At 40.0% G+C, this 15,185-nt stretch overlaps 1 protein-coding gene across 1 annotated transcript; it reads left to right on the top strand.

Moving 5' to 3' along the window:
* The first annotated feature begins 14,312 nt into the window (after window positions 1–14,312).
* On the top strand, window positions 14,313–14,747 carry LOC149186873 (uncharacterized). The gene has a single exon (XM_089409482.1). It carries the CDS (start codon window positions 14,313–14,315, stop codon window positions 14,745–14,747), a length of 435 nt encoding a protein of 144 aa, XP_089265608.1.
* Window positions 14,748–15,185: the final 438 nt, after the last annotated feature.

Below are 15,185 nucleotides of genomic sequence, written 5' to 3' on the forward strand. Positions count from 1 at the left end.
TATCTTTGACCAGGAAACAATTATATTTGACCAGGAAACAACTATATTTGATTAGGAAACTGTACTGGACCATGGGATAGGGAAATTCGATTAATTCAAAAGTTAGTTTTGTTAAATTATATTAAATTAAATTTAACTAGTTATATTTAAACTAATAATAGATTAAATTATTATTATTAAAGTTATATAGAATAAATACCAACAAATATTATTAAATAAATTAAATTTGTTTGTTGAAAGCTAAAAATCATTTAAAATTATTTTAAGGTTATATGTTCAAGAATTCTTATTCAATTTATGTTAAAGTTATAATGGGATCAAATTTTTGTTAAGGTGAAACTTATTAAATTGATTATTACACTATACCAATAATTACCTAAGGCTTAATTTAACTCATATAATTAATGAGTATAAATAATAGATTTATTATAGATTAATTATAAATTAATGAAATCCTAAAATTTCTTTTAATTTGATTATTAAAGTCTAACCTACCCAGATAGTCCAATATTCATGTCAGTTGTTTATATTAAAATTCAAATGGGATAAAATCTCTACAGGAGATTGAGCCGAGGGGAGCACGTAAGGAGCTACAATCAACCAAGAGACAACGCACAGTTACAGAGCCATGGCCCCAGGAGGAGGCCACGAAATGGACCCTCCCTTTCCACCTGAGCTAGCTGCATTCTGGGATCTAGTTGCGGCATGAAATAAATGGCCAGCATCTGAAAACCAGCAGAAGTTTGTTAAAAAAATGGAATCCATCCCCATAGTTGCTCTACCGACTGAAGAACCCTACAAAGTGGCATTAAACCTAGCAGAACAAGGGCTTATTGGACAGATCACAGGCTTATGGCCCTCACCTAAAGCTGTAGATGCCTAAGTGCAAAGAAATTGGTGACCACTAGTCAAGGAAGGAATAAAAAGCCATTTCGTTGGCAAAGGATTCTTTGTATTCGTATTTGAAGCAACATAAGACAGGAATCTCATATTCAGAAATGACTCATACTTCATGGGTCCCCAGGGTCTGTATCGGAATCAATGGGCACCATACTTCGATCCGACTCAGGATGTGCCCTCAGCTATTCTGGTCTGGGTGCGATTGCCCCATCTACCTCTGCATTGTTAGAACCCTAAATCCTTAGAAACCATAGGCAACAAACTTGGTAAATACATCGATCGAGCAGAAAGAAGAGATCAATACTCCTGTGCGAGAATTTGCGTAGAAGTAGACTTGGAGGAAGGTCTCCCTGAAGTTATTAAACTCACAGTGGCTGACTGGACACATATACAAGTGTTAGACTATGAACAACTCCCATTTAAATGCCGACACTGCCATGGCTATGGGCACTTTGCCAAGCACTGTAAAAAGAAAACAGAGGATGGATCTGAGAAGGAGAAAGGAGATCAATGGACTCAAGTACAGAAATCAGGAACAACTAAGCAGAACAACAGGAACAAAGGGAAAGCCTTGTCCATTGGGAGGGGTGCTCCCCCCGAAGCCCAAGCTGAAGGAAGCACAATCCCTCCAAGAGCAGACATACCCACAAATCCCTTTGAAATACTCAGCACACCAGAAAAACTTCAAGATCCAGCAGACAAAGAGGTTGAACAACAGGCTAACAATATGGAAGAAAACAAAATTCAAGAGGAAACAACCCCTCCCTAAACCGAAACCCCAAAAGGTGCCTCTAGCTCCCCATCCTATTCAGATATGACAAGGAAGAAGACCCCAAAGACATCAGGATCCTCAAAAGATGAAACAAATGAGAGGCCCTCGAAAAGAGTGGGGAGGAAATCTCACAGAGAGGCCAGAGAAGAGGAAGCAGAGAGACAAAAAATGCAAGGCATTTAGGCCACTATAGAGATGTTTATCAGCAGAAATACCAGAACCAGGCCTCCCAAGGGAGGTGCTGCCCCAACCCATAACAGTAAATAATGTGATTAGTCTCTTGGAACTGTAGAGGACTGGGGAATCCATCAAAATCAGAAGCAGTCAAGAGCCTATTGAAATTAGAACTCCCCGAGATCCTCATGCTCCAGGAGACTAAAATAGAAGGCAAAGCCCTTCTAGAACTCAGCAAAGCAAAATGGAAAACAAACGCTGGAAAAGCGGTAAGTGCCAGAGGAACATGCAGCAAGATAGCCACACTCTGGGAGGCAGACAAGTTTCAGCTTGAGAGCTCTTTCCAGATGCAGCACTAGATTTACATCGAACTCTGCCATCTCCCAAGTAAGATAAACTTTGCTCTCTTTAATCTCTATGTACCTGTCCTCTATACAGAAAAGGAAGAATGCTGGCAAACACTGACTGAATTTCTGGAAGCATACTCCCTCAAGAACATAATTATTGTAGGAGACTTCAATCTAATCCTCGACCCAAAGGAAAAAAGAGGAGGAACCAACAATAGGGACCGCTTTCTTCCCTTGGTGGAAAATCTGATTCAACAATGGGATTTACTGGATTTCAAGCCAAAAAAAGGGCTTTACACATGGACAAATAACAGAACAGGGGAGGAGCACATATTAGCCAGGTTGGATAGGTTCCTACTCCAAAGCTCCCTCCTCTCTGAGAAGATGATCATTTCCACGAAAATTTTGCCAAAGTGGAAGTCAGATGATAAACCCATCCTCCTTCTGTTGGAAGAAGAAGAAAACCTAGGGCCAATCCCCTTTCGATTCTGCCCACTATGGGAAAATAGAGAAGGGTTTCTGGATACAGTGAAGAAGGCATGGTCCATCCATGTTCTTGGTTCACCCAGCTATGTGTGGGAGCAAAAGATAAAAGCCATCAAAGAAGCCTTGAAACAATGGATAAAAAACCCCACAGATTCCCCCACCACCCAATAAAAACAAAGCACAAAGAAGCTGTTGGATCTACAAATGTGCCTGGAGAAGCAAGTCATAACTAGCGTAGAAATCCACAGTGAGCAAGAACATCAAACCAGAACCCTTCAGACATTCAAAGAGAGGAAGAATACTTGAGACTCAAGTCTCGCAATCCCTGGCTTGCGTCTGGAGACAAAAACACAGCCTTCTTCCACATGCAAATCCGAACCCGTCTATTTAGAAACCACATTGCTGAAATCACCTTGCCAGACGGGGTTATACTCAAAGGCACAACTTAGATAAAAGAGGCGGCAACCTCTCATTTTCAGCTGTTGTTCAAAGAAGAAGGTGTGGTGGATGGTGAGGAAGCTCATGACTTCCTCAAGCACGTCCCAAGGTTGGTAAACGAGGAGGAGAACACAACTCTCCTTAAGCCATTCACTGAAGACGAAATTAACAATGTAATATGGAAGATGGAACCAGACAAAACCCCATGACCAGACAGATTCTCCATTCACTTCTACAGAATCTGCTGGGACACTATCAACGCTGATTTGTACAGAATGATCAAAGGCTTCCCTCGAAAATCCAAAGTGGGAGGAAGCACAAATTCCACCTTCCTAGCTCTAATTCCCAAGGAAGCCAACCTGGAGGCGTTCAACAGATTCAGGCCAATCTAGCTTTGTAATGCCTCCTACAAAATTCTCATCAAGTACTTGCAAATAAAATAAAGCCTTTGCTGGAAATACTCATCTCAACCAACCAAGGAGGGTTTGTCAAAGGCAGGCATATCCTGGATAATGTGATTCTGGTGCAGGAAATCATCCACTCCAACAATCAACGCAAAGAGCAAGGTATGCTCATCAAACTGGACATGGGGTACGCCTTCGATCAAGTAAGGCACTCTTTCCTCCTCCAAGTTATTTTTGCATTTGGATTCAGTTCTGAATTTGTTAAATTAATTAAAACATGCATTGGAGAACCTTGGATAGCCCCCCTAGTAAATGGCATACCGACAGAATACTTCGAAGCTTCGAGGGGAATCAGGCAAGGCTACCCTCTGTCCCCCTTCCTGTATATCCTGATAGCAGACTCTCTCAGCAAAAAGCTCACAGCTGAGAAGCTCAAGGGGACTCTTCCTGGCATCAAGGCCATAACTGGAACAACCCCAATCAATCATGCCTTGTTCACTAATGACTCCATCTTTATGGGGGGAGCCTCCATTAAAGTAGCAAGAGCCTTCAATGGAGTAATCCAAAGCTTCTGCAGTGTCTCCAGAGCAATGGTCAACAAGAGGAAAAGTGCAGTGTACGATTGGGCGGTAGACCAGCAAACTATACTTAGGATTCCCCAAGCCCTGGGATTCACCGACTATGTCTCCTGGGAAAAATTCAAGTACCTTGGCCTGCCTTTAACCTTGGGTACCAGAAAGGCCCCTCATTGGATAGAAATTATTAACAAAATTAAGGCTAAAATGACCTCTTGGGGCAGACAGTGGCTCCCCACAGTCGGGAAGCTCACTCTGGTCAAGTCAGTTCTCTCATCCCTTCCTATATACCAAGCCTCGTTCCTTTTAGCTCCAAAAATGATTACCAAATAGCTAGCAAAGTTGATTCGAAACTTTTTATGGCAAGGAGGAAAGGGGAACCAAAAAAAAATTCATATAGTAAACTAGGACATAGTGAAAAGGCCAATATCTGAAGGTGGACTATAGGTAAGAGATCCTGGGTTGGCCAATTTGGCAATGGGAGGCAAGATCCTCTGGAAAATCTTCTGAAATCAAAGACACCTTGTTAGTCAAGTCCTAATTAAAAAATATCTGCACAGACTCTCAATAAGGAATATGGAAGAAGGGGCCTCCTACAAAGGAACCACGTTGTGGAAGCTACGTAGCCAAGGCTGGAAGTTTTTCAAAGAACAGCTCTACAGAATACCAGGAAACGAAAAAAGAATTAGACTGTGGGATGACAAGATCATGGGCCTCTAACCCCTAAATCTTGCACCGGAAATTGCAGACCTGCGCAACTGGCTCATTCAAAAAGGTATCCATAATCTTGCTGACATCTGCACTTGGGATACAACAGGAAACTGGAGTAATTGGGCCCTCCAATGTCCCCCTGACTGGATGCTCCCTCAACTCCATCAATTACTTGCTAAACTCAATGGTCTGGCTCCTGTGCATCTCTAGTCGAAGGACAAGTGGGGTGGGGGGAAGACATGAGCTTACTCAAAAAGGTCGGGTTTTGCATCTCTACAAGAACAACATCATCAAATCCACACTACAAAGCTTTGACAACATGTTTGGGACCCATTTGGACTCCCAAAAATCAACTTCTTCTGCTTGACACTCATGCATAAAAGGACTCTCACTGGAGATAATTTAGAGAAAAGAGGAATCATTAGACCCTACAGATGCCCTCTTTGTTGCAAGGCTCAGGAAACGATCGAACACTTATTCATAGACTGCCCCTTCTCTCAAGAAGTCTGGTTTCAAGCAATGATGGGGCTCAACGCCCAAATCCCTGAGCAGTTATTAGTTGTTAGTCTCTTTGCAACATGGAAAGAACGCTATCCACACACTCTGAAAAGAAAATCTACATGGTCTAAAATCTGGAATGCAATCCCAAAATACATCTGTTGGGGAATCTGGTTGGCTTGGAAGGAAGCCATCTTCAACAACAAACTTCAATCCACTAACTCAGTGTCAATCAAGGCCAAAGCTCTACTGTTGGAAACCTTTGAAAACAAACCTTATAAGCATTACAACTCCCTACTACATGAAGAAATCAACTCGCTAGGTGAATCCCTGAGACGGGCCAGCATAAAAAAAAACATCTCCCTACCTAGCCATAATCCAAATTGGCGGCTTCAAAATTCTAAGGAGGACTTTAAAAAGCGGTGGAAAAATGGGCAAAGTCACGATATTCTTCAATGGAGCCTCCAAAGGAAACCCGGGGACATTAGGGGCAGGAGGAATAATTTACTCCACAGATGGCACAAAAAGGACAGGTTCAGTTGGGGTCTAGGATAGAGCACTAATAACCAGGCCGAGATTCTCGGACTACTCAAAGAGTGTCAACTGGCTCATAGGAATAGAGTGGAAAATCTTCAAATCTCCGGTAACTCCGAAATCTGATAAAAGTCCTTAATACTGGTGACCAACTCAATAGCTCTACTCTAAACAAGACCCTTGAAAGAATAAGAAAGATTACTCAAAATTTCACTTCCTGCTCATTCTACCATGTTTCAAGAACTCTTAACAAGGAAGATGACATAATGGTTAATAAAGGGTGTCTTTTAGGTCAAGGAATGCTGGCAAAGAACGAAGAAGAAGTTGAAATGCACCCAATTCCTTAACAGAATAGGTGAGTGGTACAAGGACAGGTTAGACAAGGCAGTGGGCCTTAGTCCCAATGCTTTTGTCTAATTCCACTTTGAGGGCAGAAGAATTATGCAGATTCAAGGCTCTGGCATAGGTAATCGGATTGTGGGATGGTTTATCCCCAAGTCGAGTAGACATGTAATTGGTTTATTGCATGGACCATCGAAGGTATGGTGATTAAACAGGGCACAAAACAGAACTCAAACAGAGAACGATTGCTTTTATGACACGGGGAGTGGTAAGCAGTGTTATCGCACCGCTTATGGAGGTTGGGCATTGTTCCTCATTTGGACGCTATGTGCCTGAGGGATTAACGCGTGGCTGGGCAAAACCGCCCTTTTCACGTGCTTCAGAGGTGTTAAGGGTCGGACAGCGAGGGACGTGAAAAGCATTGGATCTAGGTAGACGAAGATCTGACGGTTATCACGCTTGGAACATAGTGGGGTGTTAATGAAGCGGGGAGCGGTTTGCAGTTTTCATCGCACCGCTTATGGTTGCTGGGTGGTTTTTCCTTAATCAGACGTGATGTACCTGAGGGCTCGATGTGTGGCAGGACAAAACCGCCTATATCGCGTGCTTCCGAGGTGTTAAGGGCCAGATGGTAAAGGACGCAAAAAGCGTTGGATCTTAGCGGGTGAAGATCTGACGGTCATCGCACGAGTATCATGGTGGGGAGTTAATGATGCAGGGAGTGGTAAGCAGATTTCACCGCACCGCTTTTGGCTGCTGGGCAGTTTTTTATGAATCAACGCGATGTACCTAAGGGCTCGACGCGTGCTGGGACAAAACCGCCCATATCGCGCGCTTTTGAGGAGTTAAGAGCTAGATAGTGAAGGACGTGATAAGCGTTGGATCTGGGTGGGGGAAGATCTACGGTTATCGCGCGTTGAACAAGGAGGGAAGTTAACCCTGACGTGGGGTCGAGAACAGAAGAATAGCCCGACTTATTGGAGGTGGGGCCAAGTTATTTAACAATATAGTTTAATTTGGGCAGGCACGTATAGGCTTGGGATTAATATTTATCCGGAAATTATTGTAAGGTAGGCAATATTCAAATTACCAAAGGAAAGCGGAAATGTAAGAAAGGATACTTAGAATCCAAGAGAAAATCAAGGAACACTCAACCATACCAAAAGAATCAAAAGCGACAGCTAAGCTTTGATACAAAAGCCAGAATATGAGGACTCTAAAAGCTAGAATCTCTCAAATGACTGTAATTGAGGTTGATTGGCCATGCCCAACCTCTCCTTATAAATAAAACTCAATCGTTTCTGTTAAAAAAAAAGTTCAAATGGGATAATCGACACCATTCTTTTAATTTTTCTATATTATGGTAAAAAATATTATATTAATAATTCCACTATGCTAATTAATTAGGGCTTAAAAAGTTGTTGTTGTTATTGTTGTTTTTTTGTTTGTTTTTTTTTTACCACCTATATAAATAAATACCTTATTTTAATAAGAGAACAAGAAAGATTAAATTAATTGAAATTTGTTATTAAAATCAAAGAGAAGAGAAGGAAAAAGGACAACATATGGTCCGGACGCTGAGTGAAGATCCCAACAACGGCACAACGCACAAGGCAGGTGCAGGGCGGGGGCAGTTAGGAAGAAAGGGTAGGGATCCAACATCTGCTAATCTTCCATCTGTCATCCCTGTTGAGATTGCTTGGCCTTTTTTCAATTTCTATGGCCTCCCTAAACTTCCGGTGATGAAAAGGGGCAATCTTGGCAATAACACGGGCCTCCTCAATGCATACGTGATGTTTAATTTTCTCTGCGTGTTCTGCCAAGGCGGAAGACCGGGTCATCCTATGTTTTATGTCGGCTAAGTGTTCATGAATCCTCTGATTAATAGAACGCCCAGTCTCACCAACATAGGGGGTCGCACAGGAACAAGGAATAACATAGACACCTTTCATGTCCTTAGGGTTGATGGGGGTCTTTAACAGATCTAAGACAACTACGGATGGTGTTAAGAGGTCTAAACGAAGAGGGTACATTATGCCTCCTGAGGATTCTCGCAATCTTATCGGTGGTCCCCTGGATGAACGGGAGATGGACCCCTGAGACCCGATCTTTAGGGTCTTTCTTAATCTTGGGACCTTGGTTGGCTTTAAGGAAAGCTTTCAGACCTTGGTGCCTACTGTAACTGCTATTTAACAAAAACATTAAGGAGATGGTCTTTCTCCTTCTCAAGGTTCCTATCATCGGAGATTCTCAGTGTACGCGTCACTAGCGTGTTGAGAACACCCAACTTTTGAGCCGGGAAATGATGGGAGTTGGCATGAAGATACTGCTCAGTATGAGTTTTATTCCTAAACACTTGGTCGGAGAAAGAACTGTCATCATTTTTCGAAATGAGAACATCCAGGAAAGGCAAATATCTATCAACTTCTTGCTCCATGGTGAACTTGATAGAAGGGGATTGATTGTTGAGATGCTGGAAAAAGAGATCTAACTCCTCCTGGCCATGAGACCATATGACACTAGTGTCGTCAATAAATCTTTTCCAAAGCTTGGGCAAAAGACGCGCGGAGGCCAAAGCCCTGGATTCATAGTCTTCCATAAAAAGATTAGCAACAACCGGGGACAGGGGTGAGCCCATGGCAACCTCGCAGGTCTGTTCATAGAATTCACCTTCGAAGTTGAAGAAAGTAGACGTAAGACAGATTTCGACTAAATGAGCGATATAAGGATTGGTTAGGCGGTTGATGACCTCAATGGCCTCCTTTATAGGAATGCAAGTGTAAAGGGAGACTACATCAAGACTCACAAGAATGTCATTAGGTTCGAACTTTAAGCCCTTCTCTTCTCTTTGATTTTAATAACAAATTTCAATTAATTTAATCTTTCTTGTTCTCTTATTAAAATAAGGTATTTATTTATATAGGTGGTAAAAAAAAAATCTTTTTAAGCCCTAATTAATTAGCGTAGTGGAATTATTAATATAATAATTTTTTACCACAATATAGAAAAATTAAAAGAATGGTGCTGATTATCCCATTTGAACTTTAATATAAATAGTTGACATGAATATTGGACTAACTTGGTAGGTTAGACTTTAATAATCAAATTAAAAGAAATTTTAGGATTTCATTAATTTATAATTAATCTATAATAAATCTATTATTTATACTCATTAATTATATGAGTTAAATTAAGCTTTAGGTAATTATTGGTATAGTGTAATAATCAATTTAATAAGTTTCACCTTAACAAAAATTTGATCCCTTTATAACCTTAACATAAATTGAATAAGAATTCTTGAACACATAACCTTAAAATAATTTTTAGTAGTCAACAAACAAATTTAATTTATTTAATAACATTGGTTGGTATTTATTCTATATAACTTTAATAATAATAATTTAATCTATTATTAGTTTAAATATAACCAGTTAAATTAATTTAATATAATTTAACAAAACTAACTTTTGAATTAATTGAATTTCTCTATCTCACGGTCAATACAGTTTCTCGTTTTCTAGTCAAAGATAGTCATTGGATCATCTGCTCTCTCTATTTAAACCGCTGCGATGGCTTGGTTCTTCAACTTGTCCTGACGATGAACTACACTTGTTAGTTTGAAACGCTTCGACAAATAAAAAAAGATATGATTTTTAAGGAAAAATCTTCTCTATAAATTTTTATTTTGATATTGATGAATTATTTATATTTATATATATATTTCAAAGTTTCATTTTGACTATTTTTTGATTAATATAAAATTTATTGAAACATATAAATTTCAGCGAAAAAATACATGATATCATTATCTACCCATAAACCAAAAAAAAAGAAAAAAAAAAGAAAAAAGTTTTGAAATTCTAACCCATTCATAAAATACTAATATCCATAATGATTGAGATTTTAGATTTGAAAATTATAGTTTTATAATTTTTTTGGTTTCAAAATTCTAAACCATCCATAAACATTATTATCCATAATAATTGAGATTTTGGAAGACCATTAAATTTATAAATTATTTGCTTTATAATCCTCTTTTAAAAAAAGGTGTTAACATGTAGTATCTCCACAAAATTTAGAAATAAGGTTGTTCAATTTGGCATCACACATAGATTCTTTAACATCTTTCTTAATATTAATTGTTGTTTTAAGTGTTTATTATTATATTAATAAATTAATTTAATGTTGTAGATCTGATCCAAAAATATATGATAATAGAAATAACCCAAGAAAGAACAAGATAGAAATAGATAGAAATGCTTCTTTATTATCAAACCCTTAAGGTAGGGAAACACCATACATTCACTCTTTAAGGAAGGAGAACACTCCACAAGCCATATGCCTGTTCATACAATAATCCTTCACTCTCCCATGTGGAGTCTCTAGCCTCTATATAGGCCTCATACATACAATACCATGGGTCATTACCATGTTTCCCTCATACCATCAACTAATACCATGGGCCCATTATAGGGGATAATATGGGGTACCAAGGGAGGTACCCAAGATAATAATGTAATAATGGGATGGGCCATAGTAATAAATAAGGTGGTTAACCCATGTCATGTAAGGGACCACAAGTAGTTAATAATAATATAATGGGCCCATGGTATTAGTTGATGGTATGAGGGAACCATGGTAATGACCCATGGTATTATATGTATGAGGCCTATATAGAGGCTAGAGACTCCACATGGGAGAGTGAAAGATTATTGTATGAACAGGCGTATGGCTTGTGGAGTGTTCTCCTTCCTTAAGGAGTGAATGTATGGTGTTGCCCTACCTTAAGGGTTTGATAATAAAGAAGCATTTCTATCTATTTCTATCTTGTTCTTTCTTGGGTTATTTCTATTATCATATATTTTTAGTTAGATCTACAACAATTGGTATCAGAGCACTTTCTTGGGCACAAAAGTGGAGTTTTTTTTTTTTTTTTTGCAGGGTTTCGGGGGCGGCAACTTTGCAGGTCAGATCTGTACATTTTGGTGCAAGATCTGTAAAATATAATTATAGATCTGGATTCTTTGTGCAAAAATAGTCGAATTCAAAAAAAAATCAGTTGAATCGGAGTCCGGATGTAGGAGATATCATTGATCTAAAAATCAGTGGGGTTGCAGACAATTTTCAGGGCATTGATTTTGCGGCGCAGATCTAGACGTCCTGGTACAAGATCTGCAAAATCTAATTGCAGATCTGGATTCTTTGGGAAAAAATACCCAATTTCAAAAAAAAAAAATCAGTCGAATCGGAGTCCGGATGAGGGAGATATCGCTGATTTAAAATCAGCTCTTTTTGCAGAAATTTTGGTGACGGCGGGAGAATAGCAGCACAGATCTGAAATTTCAAGTGCCTGGATCAAAATTTCTACCACATGGGCAGATGCAGAATGATTGTTCCATTTCTGAAAACAGGTTATAATAGAGATTCTGAGCAATATTGACGAAATTGTGACAAATTCAAATTTTCACCATTTTTTTTCAAAACCCTCTTCATGGCTTCTAGCAAGGTTCTATTATTTACAGGAAAAGATGATGGTCCTACTATTGAAGAATACATAAAACAACAGAAGTGGGTATGGAAAAACCATTGGAAATGGTGGGTAGTGGCGCAATTTGAAGATGAGGCAACCACATGGTGGGGATTACTTAACCAAACGAAGTGTTTGAACCTGCCCGATGAAGAATTTGAAAAATTACTTTTAGACAGATGGTCTCATGCTAGAAAACAAGATAAGGCGAAACATGTGGGTCTATTTCTTACTGGTATATCCTTATTACAGGTTCATGGATTGATTCAGAAGGAGAAAATCATTATGTCTATAAATCCGAGTTACAAGAAAAATCTCATAAATGTCAACTTGGCAAAAAAATTGCAAGTCCCAGCAAAACAAATTGAAAATACACAGGTTGATGATAAGGATGTTCAAATTTATAAGGATTTGAAGCTTTCTATGGATAAGTATGTGTTTCATGGTGATTTTTATGCTTCAGATATGGATAACATGGATGTTGTTTTGGGATACCCTTGGATGGAATTAGTGGGTACTATCAATATTAATGTGCAGAAGAAATTCCTGAAGCTATGGTATAAAAAGAAGAAAATTACATTACAGGATATTTCCATCCATAAACAGGTAGAGCACATGGAGGCTGAAGCAGAAGATGTTCCAGGGACTGACATATCAGATGATGAGCCTTTGATGATCAACAATCAAACACAAACAGAGGCTGAAGAAGAAAATGTTACAGGTGATGATACATCAGAGGAGGGCTCAGTGGTTGAAGTCATATTGAAAAAGAAGACACCACAACAGGCACCACAGCAGGGTGAAGTAAAGAAAAAGCCATTGTGGGTTAAAACTTCAACATATCATCACCCACATCACCCCGCAAGACAACCATCAAGATGGCAACCAATTAGCCACATGGACAACAACCCCCGCATGACAGATCGAGAGGAGCGAAGATCCACCTACTACACATCCACACAGAAGAGCTACCACAGTCAACTTCCATCTCAAGCGAGCGACGCACCAGCAAGATCGAGGGTTCACCTTTCTCTTGGATGGCTAGATGCACGTGCATGGTACCAGTGGACTACTCTTTTGAGTAGATCTTATTATTTATGTTCTTCCCATGTTTCGGGGACAAAACATGCTTAGGGGGGTGGAATGTTATATACCTAGGGGGGATAATATGGGGTACCAAGGGAGGTACCCAAGATAATAATGTAATAATGGGATGGGCCATATTAATAAATAAGGTGGTTAACCCATGTCATGTAAGGGACCACAAGTAGTTAATAATAATATAATGGGCCCATGGTATTAGTTGATGGTATGAGGGAACCATGGTAATGACCCATGGTATTGTATGTATGAGGCCTATATAGAGGCTAGAGACTCCACATGGGAGAGTGAAAGATTATTGTATGAACATGCATATGGCTTGTAGAGTGTTCTCCTTCCTTAAGGAGTGAATGTATGGTGTTGCCCTACCTTAAGGGTTTGATAATAAAGAAACATTTCTATCTATTTCTATCTTGTTCTTTCTTGGGTTATTTCTATTATCATATATTTTTGGATCAGATCTACAACATTTACAATTTTATTTCTTGTCCCAAGGATGTGTTTTATTATGTAGATATCATGAACCATCCTTGACTTTATTCATATTATAACAGGGATTTGGTTTTTGATTTAAGATTCACTTTATCTGTATCAAATAATTAGTTTTTGGATTTAAAAAATTAAGTAAATTTTCAAATATATAGAAAAATAGATTTATATTTTTGTTTAGTTTTGATTCTTTTTCTTATAAAATAATTTAATTTTTTTAGTTATAATAAAATAATAATAGTAATAAATTATAAATGAGAATAAATAATTAAAAAGTCGTTAAAATAATTGTAAAAAGATTTAGTTTTAAAGTCAAAATTAATATTAAATATTAAAATTTTGGGGTAAAATTTATTTGATATACGTTAAATTGACATTTAAATTAAAATAAATATTGATATTGTTATAATTAAAATAATTTAATGAATCTTTATTGCTCGGCCTTTCCTTGAGACCCGCTCCCTGCGCGCCCTGTAGACTGCGCACGAGCCCGCACTTCGCCGCCCAGATCCCTGCGGGCGTGTCCGCGCGGGGCCCTTCTCCTCCCTGCAGTTGGCCTGGCCATGGGGGTTTGAACTGCCCCTGCTCACTTCTGGCAGGCTCCCTTTTGGTCTAGCGTTCATGGAGGTGCTGGGCACCCCCCAGGCCCCTCCTTCTCCTCCCCCGTCGACGATCTCTTCAGCTGAGGCTTTCAGCTAGCTTCTGGAAGGGCTCCCTAAGAAGAAGAATGTTGAAGCGGCGAAATTCGTTAAGAAACTCGATGATATTCCAGAGATCTCTCTTCCTCCGGAAACCCCGATTCAGGTTGCTCTGTCCTTGTTCGAGCGAGCTCTCATCGGCCAGTTCACTGGTCTATGGCCATCCCCCAAATCCACAGAGAGCTGGGTCAAAAGAAACTGGTCGTCGCTGATCAAAGAAAGTGTGACCTCATACTTTCTGGGGCGAGGATTCTTCCTCTTTGAATTCACCTCAAAAGACGACAAAGATCTGATTTTTTGAAATGGCCCTTACTTCATGGGCCACCAGGGTTTGTACCTGAATAAATGGACTCCTGATTTCGATCCAGCAGTAGACGTACCCAAAGCTGTCCCGGTGTGGGTTAGGCTTCCAAATCTCCCAGTTCATTGCTGGAACTGGGATTCTTTGATGCACATTGGAAATGCCTTGGGGAAATTCATAGATCGAGCGAATAACAAGGATCAATATGATTGTGCCAGGATCTGCGTTGAGGTGGATCTGGAGGTGGGGCTCCCAGAGGCCATCAAAATCAAGGTAGGAAGCTGGACGCATGTGCAGAAACTAGACTATGAACAGTTTCCCTTCAAATGCCGGAAATGCCAGGTTTATGGACACTTCGCCAGAAACTGCCCATCTGCCAATGAAGCTGTGCAAGGGAAGGAGGTCGGCTGGAACCAAGTTAAACAATCCAAAATTCCCTCCAAGACCTAGAAGCTGGGAGGCACTAGTGGCAAAGGTCCTCAGCAGGACCCTGCTCAGCAGATCTAGCCCAAGTCCACCCCAGAGAACAGGTACAACCCTCTTAGCTCCCAGCCAGAGGACACTCATGAAGTTGTAGTCCAAAAACCAGTGTCCCCAGATAAAGGCATCCTTCCTTCCTTTTCCAAGGACACGGGTGTTGCAGAAAGCTCAAAAGGAACCCCCGTTGAAGTCGAGGAGGAGGATCAAGAATCCGAAGACTCGGAGGAGGAAGGAGAAATAGGAGACTCCCAAACCTCTCTAAGGAGATCTACAAGAGGGCGCAAGACGGATCGGGAGAAAAGAGAGCACGAAACGTACAAGGACAAACTACAGGGCAGCCAACCAACTTTGGAGAAGTTGTTAGCAAAAAAGCCGAAGATGGCAAGAAACCAGCATCAAGGCTCCAAG

Source organism: Pinus tabuliformis, chromosome 3_1 (assembly GCF_031772625.1).
Source record: "Pinus tabuliformis cultivar Carrire ecotype Pingquan chromosome 3_1, CPIR1, whole genome shotgun sequence".
NCBI classification, from domain to species: domain Eukaryota; kingdom Viridiplantae; phylum Streptophyta; class Pinopsida; order Pinales; family Pinaceae; genus Pinus; species Pinus tabuliformis.

Coding starts and splice junctions, on each gene's coding strand:
- LOC149186873 (XM_089409482.1), top strand. CDS start 14,313: ATGGGCCACCAGGGTTTGTACCTGAATAAATGGACTCCTGATTTCGAT.